We start from the raw sequence: 26,741 nt of genomic DNA on the forward strand, positions 1-26,741 counted from the left end.
TGGCAAATTCCTGGATTCATCTTCAAACACCTAGACACCAAGTAATTATACTTGTGTTTTTTTTCTGCTGAGAAATTCTATAATACATTTGAGGTTGTTCAATATAATTTACCCGGGAGTTTTACAGTATGGTAAGGGATGCTCAAGAAGCAGCTTTATGCCAACAACAAATGTTTATTTATTTTCTTCATGTTGGCATTTGATTTTACTATTTATACTTTACCAGAACTGCAGGGGACACTGTACTCTTCAACAGTGAATTCCTCTGAAACACAAAAATGATGAGACAGAGTGAAGCCATTCAGTAATAGGCACATGAGTAGTGAATTGTACATAAACTGGGTGAGCTACCAAAGAAAGCATAAAGCACAGTTATGGAGTCAATAAAAAAGACTGACTTCTGTACTAAGCCATTTGGGATTGGTTGCAGGATGGGGGGGAGGAGAGAAAATTGGGCTTGAAAACACTGTTGAGAGGTAGATTTCACAAATAGATAACTGTCTTTCCATAGGACACGGTATAGCCCTTTTTCACATCTATATTTTTCTTATCAGAGTTGTACCTTCCTCTCTGATCCTTTTATTTTCTAAGAAAGAGTAAAGTTTGAACACTACTTGCATGCTAAGATGCTGGTAAGTTTCTAGTTCCAAGTTATGAGCAAATGGAAGAATTTTCTGATATGTGACAAAGTTGCCCCAAATCTGTGAGACTAATCAAAGCACAAGTTAAAAATAGATTAAATCTGGGGACTTGTGTCACACATCAGTACCAAGAGGTGTTTATTTATTTATTTTTGTTTAGTTGTTTCTGCTCTTCTTATCTTTCTGGAATAATTCAGTCCAGAACTAACAACTTCACAGAGGAATTAGAAAGAATTGATACTCTGTTGCTTTATGATCAATTTATAAGAGTGACTCTAAGACTTGTTTAGGGGCACATGACATATTAATATTAGGAATATGATTGTCCTGTGAAACCATAAATTCACTCTTTCTTTGAATGAAAGATTGTGGAGTTTTCTTGCAGTTCAGGTGACCCTATGCTAGGTTAGTCATCTTTTTCTTTTCAAGGCTCAGCATGTCTGAATCCCACTCACCTGTCTCATAATAATCATAGGCCTTCACAGTAGCTGGTTTTAAATTCTTTACTTGGATGTCTTGTTCCACTAAGAAGGAGAAACTCAAGGTTTGATTCGTTAGCTGGAGAGACAGGACAATTGAATTGGAATCAAAGATTCATTTAATTACTAGTTACTCTTTTCTGAAGGTATTATCAAGCCCTGTACTTAGGCTGTCCTCTGTACTGAAACCTATGGAAAGAATGAGACATTTTAAGTCTTGCAGAACACACTCAGTGCCAGTAAAAGAGGCAATTCTATGGACAGTCAAATGCAGTAATCTGAGCCTTGGTGAGCTGGCCAAGCTTCACTTCCCCTGTAGCTTTTCTTTTCCCCTCATACGTTGTGCATATGAAATACGTTAATCAGAATCCGGATTGGTTGTTGGAGTGTCTAGAGGCTCTCCCAGACCTAGCAGAGAAGCTCACCTCTTCAAAGTAAATCAGGACATGGTTGGTGCTCACTTCAGTCCTTTGAATCTGAGGCTTTTCTTGGAGCTGTTGACCAAGAAGACAAGCCGAAGGTATGGGATGAGGAAATTTGGGGCTGAAGCAGTTTTCAGGTATTTATGTTCTAAATGGCTTCTGAGAAACATCAAAACCACTGATTTTCATGTTTTTGAGAATGATAGTAATAATGATTAAAAAACAATAGAAGTAGTATTTATTAAACCTTCTCTTTCTACCTATATAATATATATATATTCACTATATATATATAGAGAGAGAGAGAGGGAGAGAGAGTGTGAGAGAGAGAGAATTATCGTCCAACTATATATAAAAAAAGGGAGAATATTTGTATATACATACTTATGGTCTCCCTTTTTCTTCTTCTATATAGTTGGAAGATAATTCAATGCACTCCACATCCCTCGAAGTCATAGGGCCTGCTGGAACATTATTAATCATGTTTATGATTTATATCTTATACTTGAGATCACATGACAGAACTAGGATGCCCACCATTAAAATGATGGAAACACGCACTGGGGAAACAACCTCTTGGAGATCTGAGTCAATAGAGCCAAATTGACAAACAGAAATGCCAGCGTTTATCGTGACTTCGCTCTTGTAAGGGATGTGGGGCTTACCTTTTTCACTGATAACTTCACTGGTATGAAGCCTGACACCATCTTCACGTCCACAATGGCCATGTTGGATCTGGGTCGTTCTCCAGTATAACTATGAAGCCAAGGGACGGGGACAAGGCAGTCAAATAAAATCCTTTGGAATTCATTCAAGACCGAACTCTCTCTTCCATTTCTAGTGTTCCCTAGCCCTCCCTACTACTCACCTTCTCTGTTTGCCTCTGCTATACTTGTTTGGAAAGCTCATCATTATAAACTCATGCTCTGCAGGTATGACAACGTCAAATTCTCAATGTTAGGGCTTTTTAGTAAGAGTGAAGAAATTTTTCTTTTTAGTAAATATTGCAAGAATGTCTTATTCATTATGCATGACCTTGGACCATGGAGTTGCCCTGCACAAGAAAATCAATTTCACCATATTCTACAAAAGGTCTGGTAGTGATTTAGGATTTACCTAATGTTGATGTGAATCTGGACTTTTCTGTGAGCTTTGACTCCATCACAGTCCTTGGGGAGAGTATCAACTTGCAGGGTAAAGGGAGCTTTTCCTTCTTTCTTGGGCAGGATGTTATATCTCAACGATGTCTAAAACAAATTGAAAAAAACCCTTAAACCTTTATCTTTGCACTCAAATAGTCTATCTCCTCTAGGTGATTCATACCTCCCCTTAGCACACATTTCTTTTTCTATTTTGAAATTCAAATCTAATTCTTGGGACTTTCTCCCATTTGTAGTATCCCCCAAACCGTGGCAGTCTCACCTGCAGGTAGACACATCCTGACCCCAACACTGTTGTGTTGTAGTCCCCTGGAATCTTTGGCAACCTGATCTCCTGCAGCAGTAGGCGATTGGCTTCATCTACTTGAAATTCTTTAGAGGAGTCTGAAGACTTGACAGTGACTGTAGCCGCTTTCTCCCTTTTAGTGAAAGTTGCTGCTCCATATTTGGAGAGGGCTTGGAGCGCTACCACCGTATCCTGAAAAAAGATGTGTGCAGAAATTACAGGAGAGGAAGGTAAACAAAGTCAAACTGGATATAAACCACGTCAACACCGCTCTCTCTCAGAGTTATTTAGTCATAAACACAGTTCATTAATTGAATTTCCAGTCAATCCAGACCTGGTTATTAATCATGAACTATTCTAAGTACTCTGGGGGCAAATGAAGAAGTTTCCCGTTCAAGTAGTTTACAATGTACATATAGCAATAAGACTCAAAAATTTTAAACCAGAGGATATTTCAATAATTTATAAATTTATGTGACAATATTTGTTGGAAAAATTCAGAGAAGGGAGAAGAAATTGGAGCTAGCATAGGAAGAGAAGACTGAAGAAGGTGAGGAACAGGATTATCTCTAAATTTTAAACGAGAAAAGTTTATGGAGACAGAAGACAGGCATCAGGGAGCACCAGGGTGGGAAATATTACATGTGAAGACATGCAAAACAGTCAGCAAATTCCAGAAAAAGTGAAGGGATCAGCCTAATTAGATAGCAGTATTCATGTTTACTGGGGGAGGAAATATTTTGGGCAGAATATGAGATAATTTTAGTCTTTGGATGAAGAAAAATTTACTTTATCAGGAAAGTAATGATTGCTTTAGTGAGGCTGACCTAGTTTACAGTTGAGGATCCACTAAGGAGAGAAAATCTGAGACTGTCCAGAGGACACAGAAATTATCCATATAGAAAATAATGAGGCTGGAACCTTTCTGGTGGTGGAGAAATAAAGTGTAAATTAGAAGCACTATTCAACTATTCAACTTCTAGAAGATGGTTGTGTCTACATACATATTAATATATTTAATTTTCTCCCTGGAGTCTCTTCACAGACCTGAGTGGAAGAGAAGCCCCCGTTGGGGTTTTGTTGCTTGGTGATCCATTTTACAATACGTGTAGCCACAGACAGATCTGCTGAAGATGGGGCAGGCTGGGCAGTGAGATAGGCAAGAAGCAAGTAAGATGTCATCTCCACTTCAACAGAAGGAGCCCGGGGTTGATAATAGGGTGCATGAACTTCTTGAGGTTTCCCAGGACGTTGCCAGTGGATTGAGTCCCCTTTGAAATAGAAAAGGATCCAATCTTAAGCTTAGAGAGCGGTTTCAAAACCTGATTAGTGAATGATCATTGTAATTAGAGCTCCCCTAGTCAATGGACATAACACGAAATGAAAGTATTAAGTAATCACCAATCAGGCAAATCTTTGCCAAGAAAGTAAATTAGGGTTCCAGCCAATCACACTGTGTTTTGTGCCTTTGTGTCTATTACATATTTGTGTGATATTAGAAGCTGGGCTGTTGAGAGTCTGTAATGTGTGAAATGATAAAACGATTCATGTTACCTAGAGAATTTAAGGGTTATATCAATAATAATTCATCATCTTCTTCTTATCACAAAATAATGGATACAGTATAATATAAGCATGATGGGTGATAGGTGTGAATTCATCAGGTCCTCTCTCTTCTTTTGGTCACTGGAGATTTTGGGAAGTCAGTTTTGCTGTAGGAGCTCTTACCTTCTTCTACAGCCTCTTTGCTTAGGGATTCAAGCAGCTCACGCCGCTTGGTCTGGTTTCCTGCTAGGGCGAAGGCATAGGCCAATAATGCCTTGGTATAGACAAGACTTCCTTGGGCCTCTGAGGTGGATTTCCAGGCCTCTTCCAGGCAGAACAGAGCATTGCGGACAACTTGATGCTATAAAGAAGATGAAGAGAGACCTGAAGGTTGCAGAACCAGGCTAATGAACTGTCCCCAGGCTAACCCCAGGTGAAACGCCCCCATGTGCCTATGTGGCATCACAGTTCTGACCAGAGAATCATCTCCTTTGCAGCTTCCCAAAGGATCTATAGTCCCTCATGGTCCAGTGAAATATACTAACATTAAATAACATGTAAATCACAACTCATTTTCCTCAGAGATTCAGTTCCCTGAGTTTCATTCCTTACATTAGTGAAGGAGGGACAGCAAAGGTGTTAGTACATACGGTGACAGGCAGTGGCATCTCCAGCAGAGCAATGGTGATGTAGGCAGAGAGTGTCACCTCATCATCTACGCCGCCCTGTAAGGGTCAGATGCAGAGATACACAGTCCACCGTTCATTAGCTAGCGTCAGCTACCTCTCTTTTCCTCTTGAGCATCTTCATTAAAAAGCATCTTTTCTTGTGCAACAATATTGATTTTCCCCCTTCCTCCTTCACCGTAAAACTCTTAAATCTGTCCCAAATCATTTCCCCTCACTCTCAGTAACGTATTGAAATTTTGGAGACACACTATTTTCTTTCAATAAAAAACAACTAATTTATGACTAGTTTTCAGAAGCTTTAGAGTATCCTGTCCTTCCTCAAGGCCATGTCACCAGGACTTGAGGAACCAGTCAGAGCATCACTGCTCCTACATATCACTTGTTCAGAACAAAAGTGAAGGCATCACCTTAATAGCATTGTTTAGCAGGGATCCGGAGCGTTGGAAACACCCATTTTCCTTTTGTTTCCGTGACAGCCAGTTGAGGGAATCCATGATGTGTGAGGGCTCCACAAAAATGTATGACCGGGCTTGAGCAAAGGACTTGAGCACAAATGCGGTGAGCCTGTCCAGCAAAGAAGACACTGAGACATGAGGACCATCTCACTTTCAAAGCGTGCCAAGTGCAGTCGCCTCCAGGTATCTTTACAATTCCATGCGGGAGATTGTTGGAGGGGATTCGTGGGGAAATGATACTTGAATACTGAATATGCTCTTGTTGGTACAGCAAACTTCTGAATCTATTTTTTTAAATATCTCAACTTCGTGGGTTTCTTCACAGCTGATACTTTTCACTTTTTTCTCATAAAATATTCGGTGGAGACTCCAAGCCTGCCCACCATCAAAATTGCCATTTTCTGAATGATTTTGACTACATCACAGTCTCCTCCTGTCCCTCTCCTCTTCTCCTTCCCTTTTTTGCGCAGTGTAGAAGCTTTTCCCCCCTATCATTTCACATTGTGACCCTTTCTGACTTTATTTCTGTTTGAGGACGTCCTTATTGTACTATCTTCTATACTATTAGAACAGGGGAGCTCAAGGTGACAAAATGGTGAGATCTCCCACGAGTGATGATACATACATATATGGGTTTTTAAAGAATAACAAGTTTCTGTGAAAGAACTCCAGGTGACAGAGAAAAGCGAATTTCCAGAAATCTGGCATACCATGGATCTACAGAGAACAGAAGGAAATAATTATCTTACCAAGTGTTTCCCTGACTTCTACCATCATGATCCCCGAAGGTGCTGTATGAGCCATCACTGTGTTTATAATTCAATTGTCTTTGGTAACCTGAAGAGGAAGTTTTCATAGATTTATGAAATAGCAGAGACAGTGGAGAATTAGGCAGGCTTTTCTTCAAAGCTTGCTGGAGAATCATAGGGAGACCACTATTTTACTACTACGCTATCTCCAAGACTCGATGACGCCACTGACACTTCTGGTTGCACAGCGAGACGTCTGGCTGGACATCACAGCAAGAATAATTATTAAATCTAAATCGAAAGGTTTGAGTTCACTGGTGGAGACAGCAAGGGACTCAATGAACGTTCTCCTTTTGGGGCAGCCTCTCACCGCTGATGAGGTGGCTGATGGCTTTGGACTTGATCGTCTCTGTCAGCTGCCGTGTCTCATTCAGATAGTTCAGAACATAGATGTTCGGGACAAAAAGGACCATGTTCTGTTCACCGCAGCCATAGGGCATCTGGACAAGATTCTGAAGATTTTGCATTGCAGAGCCTAGTATATCACCTGGGGAATGAAAGATTGAAAAAAGCCAGAGGCACTCAGTGCTGATTTATGTTGGGACAGGAAGATAGATTACTAGCTAAGGGAGAGGTCAAATCATATATAAAAGGGAGGACAAGAAAGCATAAGAGGTGAAGAAAAACAAGAAATAGAAAGGAAAGAGAGGGGAAGTGGGTACAGCTTAGTGGTAGAGCACATGCTTGGCATGCATGAGGTCTTGAGTTCAATCCCCCATGCCTCTGTTAAAAAGAAAAAGAATTTTGAAAAAAGGAAAGAGAAATGGAAAACAATAAAGTAGATAGTTCAAGGATAGAAAAAAACAGGAAAAAACTGAATGGCTGGATACTTCTTTCTGATGAGCCACAAATCTGGTAAAGTACACACACACATACACATGCACACACACAACAATTTTCAAATCTATTAGGAAGCACCCTGACTTAGTCACTCTCTTGAAGATGAGGGTACAGACAGATGACCCTTCTTACTTTTCAGAGTATATCAAGGTGTAATATGTAGCATCACATCTACTCAGTCCCTTTTCTGACTAATAACACAATGCAGTCCTTAGCTTGGTGCTCGTTCTCTCAGGCCAGTGTCTAGACTCAGGGACTCTTTAATGAGGGATGGTGCGGCCTTGGGCACTAGAATTATGGGGCTGGACAGCTGCTGCTTCTGGGCTGGGAGACTCACCCAAAACAGAATATGTCGCTCTGGCAGATCCTTCAACCACATTTGAAGGAAGTTTTAATGAGAAGTTTTTAGGCACTGCAGATTCTAATGAAGGAAGACAAATAGATATAAGGGAGGGAAAAACGAGAGAAATGGCCTATTTTTGTTTGCATTCTTTCCTCTATATGATCAAGATCCAACGTCTCATTTCTCTAGGTCATTGTCTAATTTCTTTGTTGCAATCCAAGTTTCTCCTAAAGCCACAACTCCTCTCCCAGTGAGGTTCACATTACTCATATATATTTGTGGTAAATTTCTATAGATTTCCTTATAAGCATATACCTTGTGTTATATTTATTTATACTTGTTCATGTTAATTTCTACTATTGCTAGTGGTTTCAAAAAGTCGTATATTATGCAAAAGTATACGTAATGCATAAATATGCATTAAGTGTGTGCTATGTACCAGATTCTGTTTTAAGCACAATGATACTTTCTGACTATATTTCTGTTTGGGGAGGTCCTTATTTTCAAACAATATTTCAGTCATATAGGATCATACATATATTCATTTTCACATTCTCTTTCACCAGAAGTTACTATGAGATACTGAATATAGTCCCCTGTGCTATATAGTATAAACTTGTTTATCTGTTTTTTTATTTTTAGTTAGTATCTGCAGATCTTGAACTCCCAATTTATCCCTTCCCACAGCCTTTCCCCCCTTGAAGTTCTTCTTAAGATGACTTGTTTAAATAAAAACATGAGTACAGATGAACTATTGCCTGAATAACCTATAGCATTGTGACACACAGATATTTTAATAGTTTGAAAACTGTGTAGGAAGAAGTTCAAGAAACACAGGTATCTTGGAAAGAATCCTGTCCTGTAATCATCGGCTTTACCTCTCATTATTAACTGAGAGCTTTTTGGTTAAGATTCTTAACTTCTCTATGCCTTCATTAGGAAAAGATTGTTTCTGTTTCTTTTTTTTCCCCCAGAGGAAACATGCCCAAAAGGGCATTTCACAACTGTATACTTTGGCAAGTGGCTTAACATGAGAATTTTACCTGTTTTTTGACACTTACCTGATGCACAGAGAATTGTGTTGAAAGTTTCCTCCCTTTCTATTCCTTCCGGCTTTGTATTGAAAGAAAAAAAAAGTAAAAAGGTAAAGTGATGCTGAATGCATAGGAGAAAAGTCAATTTAAAATAGAGGAGAAAAATGTCAGTGAAAACTTGAGTGGTGAACATATTCATATTCTTCGGAATGAAATGTCACATACATATTAAATAATGCTGTTTACATAATAAGGTCTCTGAGACTTGGAGAAAGCAGACCGTCATACCTCGACTAATAAGGGTTTGACTACGGTGTCCTTCTGTCCAAGCGCCGGGACGTGGGGCACCTCATTGCCACACAATTCCTGAGACTGCAGGGCTTCTGCAGTGACTGTGAAATTCACCTTTCCTGGGGAATAAGATTCTCAAGCAGTTAAACAGTGATTCTGTTGCAGCAAAGTGTGTTACAGCTCAGTGTTAAAAGCTCAGTGTTATAGCTCAATTGTGGCAGCAACCTGGATCCGGGCAAGAGACCAAGCAGCTCTTGGAGGGTTGGAGAACTCAGGTTTATTACGCCGGCGGTCCCAGAGGAGTTAACACTCCAAGCTCTGGACCCTTGTCTGTAGGTTTACACAGGCTTTTATAGGCTACCAGCCTAGACTTTGCAACATTTTGTAACATCATATGCAAATAAGGAATAACAAAGGTGACTAATTAGGAACAAGCTTTGTAGAAATGGACCAATCAGGACTGAGAGAAGTGGACCAATCAGGACTGAGAGAAATGGACCAATCAGGAGTGAGCTCCATGCAAATGGAGCACTACAAATGGACCAGTCAGGAGTTAGCTCAGGGAACCAATAGACTCTTAGGGGTAAGTTCTGCTTTCCTAGAAGTAGTTTCAGAGTTTAAAAAGTGAAATAATGCCACTGGGCCAGGGAACTGAATGGTGCTGGCAGGAGGGTAGTGGCCCTGCCTGGGGGTCCTGCTGTCTTTTTCATGGGGCTTCCCACCTCAATTCTATATTGAATACCTTCTTCTTTTTAGCTTCCTATATATAAAATGGTTTTCTTTCAATTGATTATTGATAAAGGAGAAGAAAAAACATGCATCTGGGTCAGAGTGGAAAGCAGACTATTCCAACATAAGAAGCAGGGCTTGTGAACGTCTTTACCACTCACCCAGCAACTTTGGGGTCACAGCCCAGGATACAGTTTTCTGCCTGTTTCCACAGATACAGTGAGATTCATCATTCTTCTCTGCTGGGATGGCCTCGAAGGCAGAAGAGACCTCCAGCTGCACGCTGACCTGTCCCCCATTCCCACCCATGAGTTTGAGAAAGAACACAGGCAAAAGGTCAGTTACAGGGGGAAGCAACTTACAGGGAGAATGCATACTCATTGAGAGGCTTTGAGGAATTGTTCAAACAAGGTAAATCCTGTCAAATATTTTGTAGTTTAGATGTTTGCCATAAGGACATTGAAAAACGGAAGGGAATTAGGATAAATACCCAGGATTTAGGCTTGTGTCAACACAAAGAAGAGATGTTTTCTTTAGTTAGAGTGAAAAACTAATCAGGTGAAAATAATATCTGAATTTAGGAATCCACAAATAATATAGAATCCCAAATGAATATTGACCTTACTACCTCGGACCTGTTGGATAGCTTCGTTCTTAGTTCCTAGTACTCATTCCCTTTCAAACTTAGGCAGCATCATACTCAATTTTGATTTACCAGGTAATGAATGGTGATCGTGTTTCCTCCTTCTACTTTCCCTTATGTCCAGAGAAGGGTCCTTACCCGAATGCTACTGGACAGGTAGTTGAACACAGTGGCTTTGAGCGTGAAGGCTTCTCCTCGAACCACAGAGTAGGGGAGAGTGAGTTCCACGAAGAAGGGCTGGAAGACTTGAAGAGAGGTGACGGGGGAGAGGCCGAGCCCTGCTGTTTCAGACAAGCAGAAGGCACTGGCTTTCCACTCTGTGATGGTGTCAGGGACCTTCACTGCCAACTCACTTCTACCTGATACACTAGTGAGGGAAAAAAGAGGGTGAGAATCCCTTTTTGAGCATGGACAACTGGTGATCCCTGGGTGTGACCACTTAGGAACTAAGTGTGATAAATGCTAAACTTCATCTAAGGTTTGGTGCACCTAGTGAGGCTTCTGAAAGTTGTTTTTTTCTTTTTAGAGTCTAGGGTAGCTTTCTACTTTCTGTTATTTCAGGTATCTCAGGACCAAATTAGACTAAACAGAACAAGACAAAACAGAACAAGACAAAACCTTGCATTGTTTAGCAATCAGATAAATGAACTATGAATCTAAATATCTACCACTAAAGAGTGGAGCAGAACGGAAAGGATGAGGAACCAGTGACCACACTAGAATCACAGGGGAGGATTCAGATCCTTTTCTGAACTCAATTCCAGGCAACACACAACTTACTTGAGCTTCACCAAGTCCCAGATCCAAGTCTCAGGGAAATACTTCCGGACTGTCTCTTTCACTTCTGCAGCTGGAGAGCCGTCTCTCGCTGCCGTTGAATAAGCTATTCCTTCAGCTCCACGTGCTAGTGGAGCACTTAGAGGACCTGCTGTGGAGACACAACACACAGAACCCAGTGTCAGCCTCAGTTTTATCATTAATTTGTTAGTGCTTCCTTATTTATCAAGTAGAATAAGGTCATATGCTCAGGGAATGTTTACTCTTAGAATAGTTCAACCTACCAGCTTGTTACTTTGTTCACTTATCTCTTTGTCCTATTGGAAGGCTAATCCTCTTGCTTCATCAAATAGTCTAGAGGTAATATAATTTTCTCTAGAAATGAAGACAAATGTAAGTCTCCCTAAACTGATTATTCAACTGGTGAAGGGAAAGACAAAGATTAGTTTAAAACACCAAATACTGCTTGTACACCGATGGCATGATCACGTGTTCTCCACGTGCAGTGAAAATCAAACAAGAGGAATGGATCGTAGCTACAGCTAGAGGATTTGAGGAATTTTTTTTTTTTAACAGTTAATGAGATATAGAGACGCAAACAATAATATATAGTAAAGCATGTGTTATAGACAGCAGAGACTCAATAAAGGACCGAAAATAAAGTTTAGATTGACCAGAAAAGACTTTACCAAAGTGGAACGTAAAAGATGGCCATGGAAAGAGAAACAGAGGAGAATGAAGAAGGCATTCGAAGGAAACAGCTGCACACGTGTTGCACAGAGGTCGGAACGGATGCTCCAAAGGGATAATGAGAAACTTGCTCCTCAGGAGAAGAATGTCTATGTTGAGGGTGTGTTTAGCATAGCTGAGTAAGTAGTAGGTGTGACTGTATGATAAAACACCATGAAGGTTAGGAAAAATAAATTAGATCTGTTAAGGAGGCAGGAGTTAGGTTGATTAAAAAAAAAATGACCCTCCAGAGATCAGAAGCTAGATAAGATAGTATGTATAAATATATAAGTATAATATATATAAAATGATAGAGTTAAACATGCTCTTTTAAAGCCTTACATATAGTGACTATTTGAATTCCAGAAGTAGTGACTATGTATGAGAAATAAATGGCATAATAAAAGCAATGTGTAAGGGTGATACACCTTTCACAGGACACAGGCTAGACTGAAGTGGAGAAAGAGGGTAGGCAAGGCAGCTAAATTGGGATGGTTTTTTAGTAATTGGGTTATGAAATAATGGAAATGGGGGTCTCAGGACTAAGGTGATGTAACTGAGAATGAAAACGAAAGAATAGATGGGTGACAAATAACCAAATGCAAAATTTGTATAGATCATTACAGAATATTTGGATTAAGAATGTAATGATGGTACTCTCTTTTCAGATTTTCTGGGTCATTCCATCGACATGTGTTCTCTTAGGATTGGAAGGAAAATGTATGCTTGGTATTAAGAGGGATATGAAAATAAAGTAATAACAATGCTTTTTAGTTTTTTAAAAAGAAATAAACATGCTATTACATGGAATCATGATTGCCACATTTCTTATTAGAAAATAGGATTAGTAGACAGCCAAGCATTCCTAGGCACATTTCTCTACGTCTGTTAGCAGCAGAGAGAAAAACAGAATCTATTCAACTTTTCCTCCTGTCTAGGCACACTTGAGACGTACAAAGAGATTAGCAGTATATCTGCCAAAAGTTGAATTATTCTACTTTGTTCAAAATATCAAAATCACTTTGATTTCCATAAAAGAGTACAACAGGGGCAAATAATATGCATATAATCCTTTACATTTCTCAGCATCCCTTGCAGGCAGGGCAAGGTGATATATGCCACTTCCTCTTCTGGCCGTAAAAGTCACATGCAAACCTATTTCTTCTTCCCCAGGGTAGTAATCTTGAAAGGTACATTGGAGACGGAGTGACAGGATGAAAGCCGAAAGGATATCCTTGACAATAGTTGGTAGGGAACTGTTCTGGACAGCTACTGGACTCACAGGCAGTTTTTGTTTTGCTTAGCCTCCAAGATATGGGGGTTTGTTTGTTACTGCAATGTAAGTTATCTTATTCTGACTAATTTAGGTATTGAATCCACAATGGATATGGAGGATTTAAAGCACCAAGTCTATTGAAAGCTATGGCAAAAAAGTATTTGATTTTGATTTCAGAGACAGAGAGAGAAAAAAAACAATAATTGCTTAAAAATTAGTATTTTTCCCCTGGGGAAAAATATTATTTGAAGAAAATTTACCAAGAAGTTGCTGCAGAGTAACAACATTTAATACTTAGAAAAATAGCTTTTAATCCCAACCCAACCCAGCAAAGCACCATTTTTCTTCCATTATTTTAGCAGAGAGATAATTCTCACTCTTACCACTTGCGTAGTTCAGAGCCATTCCTGGAGATGGCAGAAAAACCTGACTAATACATGGCTTGTGGATTTTTGAGTTGGTAAAAATATTGAATCCTGCGGACTGGAAGAAAAAGAATGATGAAAGCATATTGGCAATTCAGTCTGGAGATTGGAATATTTTCTTACTTTTGTATTATACTTTTACTATGATTATACACATAGCTCATAGGATTGTCATGAAAATTCCACATGAAGGAGAAGAGAGCTATTTTAAAATATGAAAATGGGGTCCCAGAAAGTCCAGTGCATCCAGTTAGTGAATGAGAGTTGGGATTAGGACCCACTTCTGATTCCTATTCTGAATTTTGTCTACTGGATGTTGATGCCTCTTTAATTGTCTTTTGCATCCAAGAAACTTGAGTATTTTGCTTTGAATGTTCTTCTTCCCTTCCTTTCCCCCTCAAAAAATCCCCAAATATTATACATGTATAGTATATATATTATATATATATCTCATAATTTTATTGCAGAGAATAATTTTTTTTGTTTCTCTTCATTTGAGATTATAGGGTTGCATCTTGGAGATTCTTCTTCACAGTCTTAGTAAACTTGGCTTTGTTTATGTTTTATTGGAAAATACGCCTTTGCCTAAATATCTATGCTCAACTTATCCCTTTTATGAGATAGTCTTCCCTGTTTTTCTTTCTTGATTTCTTGTAAGTAGCCTGAATCTCTGCATGCAAAACACACATGCAGATGTCCATGTAGCCTGATTCCTGGAGCCCACCTGTTCCCAACGTCCTCTTTCCTCAATATTTGTCACAGTTAAATACTACTTGCTGTCCTATCTTAGAGAACTTGGGAAACTGTGGGACTCTGAGGCACAGCTGTCAAGGGTGGCAGTGATACACACTAGGGAGAAAGAAGTCAGAAGGAAATGTTTAAAGATTAAGCAGTGAGCTAAAAACTTAAAGAGTCCTCTTCTCCGTGGACTGTTGACTGATTTATGATTCTGGAGGCTGCAGGAGAAGGAGGTTTAAGTTGCTCTCAGCTAAGCTGCAGACCTCTGCAGAAGAATGATGTATATTTTTCTTGAGGTATAATGGGAGTTTTTAGTCCTTTTTTTGGTAGTGACAAGGTTTGACTTCACAGCCTGGATGAACTTCCCTTTCCCTAGGTCTAGTTAAAGGCACACATTTTATTAACGCATTTTATCTAACCTAAGGCATGCTAACATTTCTACTCCACATTTTGTCAATCTTTTCTTTATGCACAGCTACTCTCAGTCTTCCTGAAATTTTACTGCACTAAATGGATGGATTGCAGAGGCACTATGGGAAAGGTTTTCTGAGAGGAGAAAATGACAGTGATAACTAGCTTTGAGAGCAACTTGGTTAAGACTGTGGGCCCTCAAAGTAATACCCCTTGCGGTTTAAAGTGCCAGAGAAATTCACGATTGACTCTCTGTGCATGTACGAAGTTCTCTATGCCTCTGAGGTTTCAATTTTTTTCTGTGAATCATAGCTTTATTTTTGGCAGGTGGGAAGGAGGTCAGATTCTAGAGCTTAGAAGTCCATTTGTTCTCCATCTTAACAAAGACTTGGAAATCAATTTTGGTTATGTTTTTAAGAAGAATGACCTCAAAGATGCTGTAAACATCATCATCCGGGATCTGCCTTGGCGTGTAAATGAGTCCGTTGTGAGTTATGTCTTCTGCAGTGATACACGCTTCACCATCTTCATTCCCAGGACCTCTGTATCGAACACTGTGGACGCTCTTTACTGGTAGCAAATCATAGACCTGCAAAATGGAGAGAACAAAGGAAAAACTTATCTTATTTTATTTTAGTGTAATAATGTTCAATCCAGGATTTACTTAACACTCCCATGCCAATATTATAAACACAGAAATCATAGGGAGACATTAAGGGCTATGGATCCTAAGCCTTTTGTTGTACAAAAGAAATGCATATATAAAGAAATCAAATTAATTGATCAAAGGCTCAGAGCCCATTTTGGATGAGTAAGAATAAAACTCTAGTCTCCTGTCTCCCAGCCCAAACGCCTACTTTTAAAGGAAAGCAAAAAATGTGGACAGTACAGGGAAGCATAAGGAGAGAATAAAAGCCACTCACATTCCCGTCACTCAGAAACAACTTCTGTAAATACTTATTCCATTTTCTTTTCCCATTTTATATGATTAAGTTCTTACCACGTGTTTTTTGTTTGTTTGTTTGCTTTTGTTTTTAGTATACTATGTTAGGACCGAGTTTGGCTTGGGAAAAAAGTGGGTTGGGGTAACCTAGAAATCAAATCAATTCCAGTTCAGTTTTTTGCCCCGAGCCTAGTGTTAGGCCACCTGCTCAGTCACATAGTGTTCTGGCCATTAAACACACCCTAACTCCATGCAGACCTGCTGCCCTCTCTTACCTAAGCTACTACAACAGCCTTCGGTTTCCATTCTTTCATTCTCCCTCTCATATCCTCAGCAGCCAATGAGATCTTCTTACTAGAGAAATCTAAATTGCTGCTCCCCTGCCTACAGCTCCTCAGTGATTTACCCCCGCACTGGCTGTCAACTCCAAACTCCACTCCAAGCGAACAGAGCGCATCGCGTAACAGAGACTGTAACACCACGATCTTCCTTACTTTCCGTTCCACCTACAGCCGCTGCCATCCTCTTCTCTCACCACTACACATAAGGTCATTACCTTTCCCTTTTTAGAACACCCCAGACTTACTCCGACCTCAAGACCCTCGGGCACGCTGCTTTCATCCTTTGTAACGCCTGCCCCTTCCCCTCCGTTGTCTGATGATCTAAGAAGACACCTCAGATCACTATGTCAAAAACTGTTCAACTCTTTTCTTTCTTTATCTCAACAGCCTGTTTATCCCTTAAATGATACTTATCAAAATTTAGCACTATTATACGTTTATATGTTTTGTTGCTTGCTTGTTTTAATAGCTCACCAGATTGTAAGTCTAAAACAGTCAGAGACCACATCTGATTGTTCACTATTAGAACTCCTATTTCCAGGGCAGTGTCCATCCCACAGTCAAGGAAGAGTGATATTTGTTAAATAAGTAAATGGACCATGAAGATGGGAAACTCTAAGGTCCTTTTGGTAGTGCTTCAGTGTAAGAAATATCTTTAAAAGACAAGTTTGAATGGAAATTCTCTTTCATTTATACTTAAGAGCAATGAGGAAGTACCTAAATTTTAGAGAAAGCTTAAAAATCTGGCATCACATACCATCTTGTGTGGAGTTTGTAATGAGAGCAGCTACTCATATACCCTTGACTGTAGAACAGCTCTCCTCTCCTGGGGAAGGCCTTCTTCTTCTAAATAGACATTTCTCCAAAGAAGATATACAGATGGCCAACAGACACATGAAAAGATGCTCAACATCACTAATTATTAGAAAAATGCAAATCAAAACTACAATGAGGTATCTCCTCACACCAGTCAGAATGGCCGTCATCAAAAAGTCTACAAATAATAAATGCTGGAGAAGGTGTGGAGAAAAAGGAAGCCTCCTACACTGCTGGTAGGTGTAAATTGGTGCAGCCACTATGAAAAACAGTATGGAGACTCCTTAAAAAACTAAAAACAGACCTACCATGTGACCCAGCAGTCCCACTCCTGGGCATATATCTGGAGAAAACTCCAATTCAAAAAGATACATGCACCCCAATGTTCATAGCAGCACTATTTACGACAGCCAAGATATGGAAACAACCTAAATATCCATCGACAGATGAATGGATGAAGAAGTTGTGGTGTGTGTGGTAATTGTGGTACATATATATATACACACACACAATGGAATGCTACTCAGCCATAAAAAAAAGCATAAAATAATGTCATTGGCAGCTATGTGGATGAACCTAGAGATTATCATACTAAGTGAAGTAAGTCAGACAGAGGAAGACAAATATCATGATATCATTTATATGTGGGATCTAAGAAAAATTATACAAATGAACTTATTTACAAAACAGAAATAGACTTACAGATATAAAAAACAAACTTATGGTTACCAAAGGGGAAAGTACAGGGGAATGGATAAATTAAGAGTTTGAGATTAACATATACACACTACTATATATAAAAGAAACAACAAGGTCCTACTGTAGAGCACAGGGAAATATGTTCAATATCTTGTAATAACCCATAATGGAAAAGAATCTGAAAAAGAATAGATATATGGATGTACAACTGAATCACTCTGATGTACCCCTGAAACTAACACAACATTGTAAATCAACTATACCTCAATTTAAAAAATAATAAAATTAAGGTAATAATATCCACCTTAAAGAAGTATTATTCATTTATTCATTAAAAATGTGTTGTGCGTCTTTTAGAGATAAGGGCTGTGCTAGGCTCAGGGAATGAAGTGGAGAGCAAGATTGCTCACTCTTTGACACATTACAGCAGAGAAGGAAATGAGATGATGCATGTAAAGCACCTTGTGCAGTGTCTTTTTTGGAACTGAACTGAATCCAAACTCATACATAACTTACTACCTCATGCCTGACAGTCTGAAGAACTTGTCGTTTTGCAGTTACAACTTCTGGCTACCAACAATGCTTGTATCATGTGTGCGTTTTCTGATACCCAAGACTGAAATGGGACTCACTGATTGAGGTGAGAGCTCAGCCTCAGGCTTCATCAGCAGCACACTCTGGTCTACAGCACGGAGGGCGCAGAGGGAGTGAGGAGTGGCTGTGACCTTCAGGTTGGTGTCTGAGGCTGGCAGGCTCCGGGCGGAGGAGAAGCTCAAATTTACCTGTGAAGAGGATATGATTATAGAAACAAATATTCTAATTATTACAGTCTCGAAACTCTCTTTTGCCCTAGGCTAGGACTGTTCCTTTCTACACTTCCTTTGTCTTCATCCACTTGAGAACAGGATTAGAGGTGAATCTGCCTGGGGACTACCGGTTAACCATCTCTGGAATACACTGGAAATGAGATATGGTTAACTCAGGCTTCCTACTCTTTTTACACACTGGTAAAATATAAGTTGATTTCGATCACAGTGAGATAGAATCTTGAATGGGAATTGGAACACAGGCTAACAAAGATACAGACCTAGCTACAGCCTGTCTCCAGGCAGTGTTTTTCTGGTGAATGTTTGTAGTTTGCACGGGGCTGTGAAAAATTCCATTCAGCCTCTAAGACCAACCAACAAAGTCTCTTCCAGTTGGCACCCTTAATCATCTGACATTCTAAGCAGTGTAGTGCCATTTATCAGGATCAGGAACTTACTCATTAATTTAAAAAGCTAGGCATCTAATATAATACTCTAAGAGTTTATTGGCTGACAAAATTCAAAGAACTGTGAATAAAGAATAAGAGCTACAAAATAATGAAAAATTGTGCATAATTTTCCCAAAGATTTGACTCTGCTTTGGCCAATAGACATGCATTGATTCCTATTACATTGGAATCTATTGGTTCCTAATGTTTACATAAACATTTCTTGGATTGGAAAGAAATATCAGTACATTCAGTTAAATAACATTCGACTTGGATTGAGGAATTTAACTATGATAATCTGCTATGAGGTCTATTAAATTGATCTAACAGTTTGGATTCATGTATATCATGAGACATATATGAAAAAGAAATTAATTGACTTATTCTCAAGATGCAGGGGTATTCATCTCTATAGGTCAATATATTATGAAAACATTGGTTATGGAAAATCTACTTTAAATATATTTTTCTCTTTAGAAAATTTAAGTTTATTGAAGTATGTTCATGAAGGTCTGCATAGAATGAACAAGTGAATTATTTGGGATTATAATAGACTGAAAATACCCTTAACCAAGAATTAGATCTGCTAGAAAATGTAAAATGTTTTACTGATACGAGAACTTTAAGGAAAAGAAATTTAAGGCATATTTTGAGAGTCTGTACCTATCTGTATTAATCAATGTTATCCTTAATGAATAATTATATCTAGTTAAGAATAACTGACAATTTAAACTGTTACATGGTAGTCAGTGTGTCTACTAACTCTGTTATTATTAAGTTTTTAATTTAAATTAATTAAATTATCATTTTTATTATTAAAGTAAGAAAGAGATATACAGATTTTTGAATAGTAAACAGGTTCTCCTCTTTCCCAACAAAGATTGAAAAAAAATAGTTAAAGTCTTTTGGTTTAAAGAAACACAGGTCTCAGACTGACCTGGCTCTTTCCTCACACTCTCAGCCCACTCTTTACCCTGTTTGCTCATCATCCTGTTGGGAGGTCTCACTTCCAGGATCCTTAACTGTGAACTTTAATCATTCCCTAACTTTTAAACAAATGGTCAGATTTCTTCTAAATACTGCATAAATCTTCATCTATATTTTTCATAGCTTATCTCCACCTCTGATCAGTGGTAAGTGAAAAGATATTTGATATGAAGTGATGGAACATAGTGTCCATGGACTTTGGTTTCTGGGTGGAAGTTTTATGATGTTACACAGGAGCTGTCCTATGTTTTTGCCCCAGAGAGAAGCTGCTACTGGGAGGAGTAAAATGTGCGAATGCTGCAGTGTAACATGACTGCTCCAAGGTTTAGCAAACAACTAACTACCCATGATTAGCAACAAAGACATTGAGGTTAGAAGCAAAAGTCTCTTCTAGGTTCATATGAAATACACAGAACCTCCAAACAGAACACAAACTATGCTCCTGGACACCTGTCCTGGTTTTATAGCATTCCTTCGTAAGATGTGATTGAAAATTTATATCAGAATCCACTGTGCATTTTTCTTAGATCATGGTATATTAAAAAAAAAGAGGACAAGCTAAATATAATTCTCATTGCAGAAATGTACACTTGCTATACATGTGTATTGTTTTAATTTCCATAAAACCCATGTTAGAATCCTTGTAGGTGATTTTTTAAAAAAGACATCTGAAGTCGGTGGCTCCTGTTTGATTGTTAATGTCAAGATGACACACCAAATTCTGTTAAGATAAAGCTGCTTAATTTCTCAGTAGGCTTCTCCTTACAGCCATGTATTCTTTGAAAATATAAGAAGATCCCAATTGTAAGTATGTTAGATTTTTATGCTATAGTCATTATTAGAGTGCCCAGGCTACACTACTCAAAACAGGATACATATATATTCCCTTGCTCCGTTTTATCAAACCGAATTTAACTCACAGTAAATTATTGGGTTCTGCCGTAGTACCTAGAGGCGTGTCAGGGGGTACAGTGGGATAAAATTGACATCTCATTGTGAAGCATCATTTTTAATTAAAACTTTGGGGAACAAAACATTTCAAAATTAAAAGTATTAAAAGTTATGAATAGCATATATTTGGAATTCCACGTGAATTTTAAAACAAGAGACTTGTACAAAATTGTGCTAACGGCCATTTGCTTTGAACTACTCCTTTGAACTACTCTGCCTTTAGAAGCCCTTTGGCAGAAGGTTTTAGGGGCACTAGGTGGGAATCTTTTCATGGACGTAAGTGTCTTATTCTCCATACTTCGAAAGAGGGGATGAATAAAAGGACTGGGCTTAAACAAAACACCCACCTTATTGGCAAAGCAGTTTTCAATCTTGAGTTTCTCAGTATCTGCAATAACTTCTCCGTTAGGTAAAACAGTATAAATCAGCAACTGGGCGGTGGGAGCAATGGCTGATTCCACTCGAAAGGAGAAGGAAAATACCCCTTTCACTGGAGAATAAAGTTCAAGATACTGGATTAGGAAGAGGGAAGAGTTTTCAATTTTATGAAGAAGAGGTTCTCAAATTATTTAACTTATTTACCTTTGGAGCCGACCAAAGTGAGAAAAGACTTGCATTTATACCATTGTGTATATAGTAGTGTTCAATATATATATGCTGAATTAATGACATTTGTCCTTAAAGATGTAGGTTAAATTGTTCAGTTCCTCTGCTTAAGCAGGAAAGAACATTTATTGTGTGTCTCTGTTTTTAAATTAAAAAAAACAGACATTAAGAAGTCAAGAAAGAAGAAACTTCTTGATGTCTTTAATGATCTCTATCTATGATCCAAATCAGCACAATTCTTGTCATATGGGGGAGGACAATTCAAAGAATGCAACACAATCTCTGCCTTCAGGCCATTTACAGTAGAGCAGAGATGCCTACACGATTTGTACACACACGAAAGAGCATAGCTCTGATTTTTGTAAATGAATTCCATGCGTTTATCTTAGTGGTTGCTTTCTGCGTGAATTACGTACTGCTTCTGACCCACAGAACTGTAGGATAACAAATCTGAGTGGTTTTTAGCCAGAAAGCTTCCTACAGGCGATAGGAAACTAATACGAAAATGTACAGAGTAAAATTTTTCTTTGGTGATTTTCTACATTTTTCGATTATTTTTGCATTAAAAATTTAATAATAAAATGAATATATTTTACTTTACGAATAAAATTTAAAATATAGAAATGCTGTAAAAAGGATAGTAAAGTACTAAATGGACTAAAATGGGCCTAGTATCCTTTTTTTTTTTTTAATCAGCTTCTTCGTCTTTGGTTGACAGAAGAAGGTTGGTTTCCTCCAACGTAAGAAATAGTTTCCTCTTGCTAAAATGTTCAAGATTTGACAATTTGAGAGAAAAAACAGGAAATCCGGAAAGTACTTACACTCTCCTTGCTCAATGGACAACGCATGGGTTCCTGATTGCGCGATGCTTCCTCTTGCTTTGATCTGAAGACGGAGGGAAAGACATTCATTATCATTTTAAAAGGTACATACTAAACTTAAATATATTTATAACACATAAATAGGCAACAATCTATTTCAATCCAGAAATCATTTTTGTTCACTAAATTCCTCTTCTAATATTTTCTTATATGTATAGATACATACTTTATATAAAAACATAATTTTACAGTATTTTAGTATTTTACTAAATATTTACTACTTATCTTTAATATTAATATTTAAAATTTATATATTCTTTCAACAAATATTTTAAGCATGTATTATACGCAAAGCAATATATAGTAAAAGCAGATATAAAATATATGTAGGTATTCTCTAATGCTGGTTCCTATTTAAAAAGAACAAAACTAAACTAAAAGTATTTACACTCTCTATGTGCCAGGTACTGAAGTAAGGAATTTAGTTTTAAGATTTTTAATTTTGACGATAACCTTATGAAGGAGGTATAAATACTACCTTCAGTATTCAGGTGAGATATTGACAGTTCTCTTTACAGATGAGATCAAGTAAATTACCCAAGTTCACGTAACTAAGACGCAATAAAGCCAAGATTCTAGGTTACTGTCAATGTTTTCACTTTTTTATAGAATTAAAAAATACTATTTATAGTTAATGTCCCTATATACAATTTCTTACACATAAATTTTTCTTTTTAAAATGACTTACCCGGCTAACTACCAGCTTTGAATATTTTAAATTTTTGGACGTAAAATAGGTATACCGACCTCAAATGTGTCACACCAATTTATAATATGCTTGTCAAGGTACTTTTCCCTGCAGTTGTACCAGCTCTTGAACTGTGTAAATTATTTAGAACCTTTATATGCTCCTGCTTTATTGTTTTAATTTTCACTTCTCCAATTAATGTCAAATTGAGTATTTTCCCCAAAAATTATTTATATTTTTTATTTCCTGTTGAATAAGCCCTTGATTTTTACCCTTTGCTTATTTATCTGCTGAACTCTAAGAAAAACATTCTCTTGACTAACAAGAAATTTGTCCTAAGCTCTTTCCTCTTTCATTCAATAATTTTCCACTAGAAATCAGAAAAACGTACACACACACACACACACTTAAATGTTTCAGTGAAGACCAGAACATAAATGAAAAATTAAAACATTCGTAATTTTTTTAGGAAGCAACTTCCCTTCAATCATAAAAACAAACAAAAAATATTGCTATAAAGGACATTACCTAGATAAGAACTCAATCTTTCTGAGGTCTACACAATGAGGAAGAGCCACAGTGGCCTTTATTCTTACCAAATAATAGAAGGTTAACTCTTTTTCATCCTTCAGAATCTGTTCATTCAAGATGTAGTATGCTCGAGCCTCCTGGGTTTGCCCACAAGCCAGAGTACCAGCCACAGGTTCAAGGTGAACATAACTCTTGCTCGGGGAGAAAACATGCCTTGCAGTGTGCTGCGCTGGTAAATGTGATTCTTCAAGCCACCAGTTATCGTAACAGAAATTATTCTGTTTGTAGGTGACCTAAAGGATAGAATAAGATCTTGAGTAGGTTATTAACATATATTATGTTCATATTGGTCACTCTGTCATTTACTGAAGATTTTATATTAACAAGGCTTACTTGGTTTCATTATAAGCTGCTGTCCCAAATAAAGCATCATCTATAAGCAACTTTCCCTTAAGTTTATTTAAGGTTACACTATACTGATTGAATACATATTATCACTCACAATCAAGGTCAGTTACTTTTTCTTAATACCCTTATGTATGTAAATTGCAGAAGGACACTTGAATACTTAAGGCAAAACATAAATAGTGGTATTCCAAGGAAAAATCTGATTTGTAATAAAATTGTAAAACTATTGAACTTTCAAGGGATTATCAAGATGTTCTAATAAATGTCTCCTGAAACTAGATCATGCTGTAAACAGAGTCTGAAGTTTTCTGGCGGAGAATTTTTTGTTTCTTATTATTTAGGTCTCTGCACTGCTTAATTCCTATTTTGGCCTTTATCACTTTTTTTTTTAATCCCCAGAGTGCACATGTTTTCCCATATATCCTTACATTATGCGGCCCCAGTGATCTCTGTCCTTTTAGTCCCAGATGCCCCTTTCCACTCACCATAACTGTAATGAAAGAAGACGTGAAGTTAGTGGTGTCAATGGAAATGTCCACCAAACCGTGCTCATTAGTAGTAAAGCTGGCTTGGTACGACATGATAGCCACACTGACGACTACTGTTTTATTGGGGATTGGCTGGTCCTTCTCATCAACTAGAAGAACCTAGAAAGACGAAAGAGATGGCTGGTTTCAAGCGTCATATGGCAATAACATTTTTTCCACTCTCGTGTGCTTGGCCACTGTCACTCAATGAAGAGCTTCGACTGTGAAAATTAGATTTGTTTTCTGGGCTCTGAAATATTTTTCTTTTTGACATTTCTATTTGGATAACTTAATTAGTGTTCCATTGAGAATTGCCAGTAGTGGACTCATGATGTTACCTTCCCGAATTCTCTCCATCTCTGGTGTTCTTTTTCTCAGTATACAGTGCTTCCATCCATTCAGTAGTTTATGCAGGATTATGTAGGGCTTTATTTTTCGGTCATTTTCTCTCTTTCACTGCCTATATCTAACCCATTGGCAAGTGCTATCTTTTCCCCACTAAACATCTTTTATTCCTATTTACTTCTCTCCAAATCTACTCTTACTATTCCACTTAAAACCACAATATTTTTTCCCCATCTGGTTTCCAGTATCTTTCTATTTAAGCTCATGCAGTCCACCTTCTCGCTGCTCCATCCTTGCTTCAGGCCATTCTCTATATAGCCTAAGCTAAACTGATCGTGTCACTCTCAATAAAACCTTCAGTAACTTCTCAATCCAAAATTCGAACATATCTTAAAAGGCCCTTAGTTCTTTCATCTTGAAAAGCCTTGACCATTCTCTCATCTTTCTTAAATTTCTGGACAAAGTCATATTCATCCCTCAGGCCTTCAGTTTTCTCATGCTTTTCTCTAAACCCGAAATGATCTTGCCCAATTATTAATTTCTTGCCAATTTGGTACAAAATACTGGAAAACATTAAATTCATAATATGGCAATCAAATGAGGAAATTGCCTATAAACTGTCAATTCAAAGATTAGTTACTACAAAAGGAAATATAAAATGCCTAGAAGTCTTAGATCTCTTTGATAGTCCTAATTGGAAGTCAGTCTTAAAATTTACCAATATTATTATCAATATTGAGCCTTGAAACTGAAAAAAAAAAAACCTTTTAAAAACTAACTAATAAAAAACCAGTCATCTAGATGAAAGTATCTTTTTATTCTTTCTATAGAAAATTACATTAAAAAGTCATTGTTTATAAGAGGCAGTCAAATAGTATGCAGCCAACTATATAGGAAAAATGCATTATAGAGGTGTGTTAGGAAGTTAATAAAAGTATGCTTTTTTTTGGATTTTGTGGTGGTATTTGCCTTTTAAATTTGCAATTTGTTATAATTTCTTAGTCTAAATAAATATTTATTTTTTACAATAAATTTTGATTTTGTGACAGAAAAACTTGTTTTCTTAAAAGCCACATCCTCCAAATCGTGATTTTATTGAAAAGTTCCTTTACCTGCCCAAAGAAAGGGAGCCCGCGCCTGAAATGCGAATCCACTTTTGTAAATTCCAGTTTGCTTAAAGTATTTGTGATTTCGCTTGATCCAAGTCCAGTTAATTCCAACCCTGAAAAACAATGAAGTTGAACTGTTCTGTATATTCAACTCACCTCCTGCCTCCATCCCAGCTTTACTCCATTATAACATTCTAACTGTCCATTCCAGAATTTCTTTCTACTATTCTTTCCAGAATTTCCTCATGCTTAGAAAATGCAAACAGTTTGACATTAGCTTTGCTTCATATAAAAAATGATCGGTCTCCATAATTCCTCAGCTCCTCTGGTTTCACAAATATCCTGCTCGTTCCACCCACGTTCTTGGTAAGTTTTTCTTCTCTCCTCTGTAATCTTGTTCTATCTTTGTTTCCATCTCTTTTGCATCCATGGCCTCCCCGCCTACAGCTTTCTACCTACAACATGATTCTCCACATTGGCCCCCAAATATTCTTAAATTCTTATCACAAACTACTTCCTTGGCAAAACCCTTCTTATCACTGCATGGCCTATCCAAAGTAAGCCAACCTCCAGTGTCTTTCTGTTCAGTGAAGTGTGATCTGTATTTTGTCTTCATTCTCCAAAGCACCACTCTATCAAAGCCTAAAAGACCCCTTATTTCCCCCCATATATAGTATTCTCATCTCAGACCTCATCAGAACCAACCCTCAGAAGAACTTCATACAAAAGTTCCCTCCAGTGGCATCTATGAAATTGTGCTTTTTAATTTTAATTTTAATTTTCTAGCCCTATGACTTCCAATTTTATTATGCTAACTTATCTTATACTCTCTCCTAACCACATCCTTGGGCCCCTCCTTGTCCGCCTCCAACCTCAGTTTAGCAATGCTAAACGAGCTTGCTTCCAGAACACTTGCATTTACTCTTAGGAGG

The 26,741-nt window shown here is 37.9% G+C and overlaps 2 protein-coding genes across 3 annotated transcripts in view; one reads left to right on the forward strand and one right to left on the reverse strand.

The window, feature by feature from the left end:
* The window catches only part of KLRG1 (killer cell lectin like receptor G1), a 130,236-nt gene that overhangs the window by 98,517 nt on the left and 4,978 nt on the right, over positions 1-26,741 (forward strand). For both annotated transcript variants that reach the window (XM_074357534.1, XM_010946378.3), the window contains exon 7: positions 22,017-22,245. In XM_074357534.1, coding sequence (XP_074213635.1) covers positions 22,017-22,064 — 48 coding nt within the window. In that variant the 3' untranslated portion in view covers positions 22,065-22,245. The remainder of the gene's footprint in view (positions 1-22,016; positions 22,246-26,741) is intronic.
* The window catches only part of LOC105062187 (pregnancy zone protein), a 37,878-nt gene that overhangs the window by 558 nt on the left and 10,579 nt on the right, over positions 1-26,741 (reverse strand). The window contains exons 10-35 of the mRNA XM_045510209.2: positions 25,813-25,922; positions 24,314-24,475; positions 23,486-23,713; positions 22,142-22,205; positions 21,062-21,204; positions 18,154-18,303; positions 15,150-15,311; positions 13,532-13,631; positions 11,147-11,294; positions 10,505-10,733; positions 9,885-10,011; positions 8,992-9,113; positions 8,731-8,782; positions 7,664-7,747; positions 6,797-6,973; positions 6,427-6,514; positions 5,630-5,786; positions 5,184-5,258; positions 4,717-4,894; positions 4,036-4,259; positions 2,965-3,180; positions 2,659-2,789; positions 2,208-2,298; positions 1,546-1,614; positions 1,097-1,199; positions 224-265 (exon numbers count right to left, since the gene is read on the reverse strand). Of these exons, the coding sequence (XP_045366165.2) occupies positions 224-265; positions 1,097-1,199; positions 1,546-1,614; positions 2,208-2,298; positions 2,659-2,789; positions 2,965-3,180; positions 4,036-4,259; positions 4,717-4,894; positions 5,184-5,258; positions 5,630-5,786; positions 6,427-6,514; positions 6,797-6,973; positions 7,664-7,747; positions 8,731-8,782; positions 8,992-9,113; positions 9,885-10,011; positions 10,505-10,733; positions 11,147-11,294; positions 13,532-13,631; positions 15,150-15,311; positions 18,154-18,303; positions 21,062-21,204; positions 22,142-22,205; positions 23,486-23,713; positions 24,314-24,475; positions 25,813-25,922 (3,432 nt within the window). The remainder of the gene's footprint in view (positions 1-223; positions 266-1,096; positions 1,200-1,545; positions 1,615-2,207; positions 2,299-2,658; positions 2,790-2,964; positions 3,181-4,035; positions 4,260-4,716; positions 4,895-5,183; positions 5,259-5,629; positions 5,787-6,426; positions 6,515-6,796; positions 6,974-7,663; positions 7,748-8,730; positions 8,783-8,991; positions 9,114-9,884; positions 10,012-10,504; positions 10,734-11,146; positions 11,295-13,531; positions 13,632-15,149; positions 15,312-18,153; positions 18,304-21,061; positions 21,205-22,141; positions 22,206-23,485; positions 23,714-24,313; positions 24,476-25,812; positions 25,923-26,741) is intronic.

This window comes from Camelus bactrianus, chromosome 34 (genome assembly GCF_048773025.1).
Source record: "Camelus bactrianus isolate YW-2024 breed Bactrian camel chromosome 34, ASM4877302v1, whole genome shotgun sequence".
NCBI classification, from domain to species: domain Eukaryota; kingdom Metazoa; phylum Chordata; class Mammalia; order Artiodactyla; family Camelidae; genus Camelus; species Camelus bactrianus.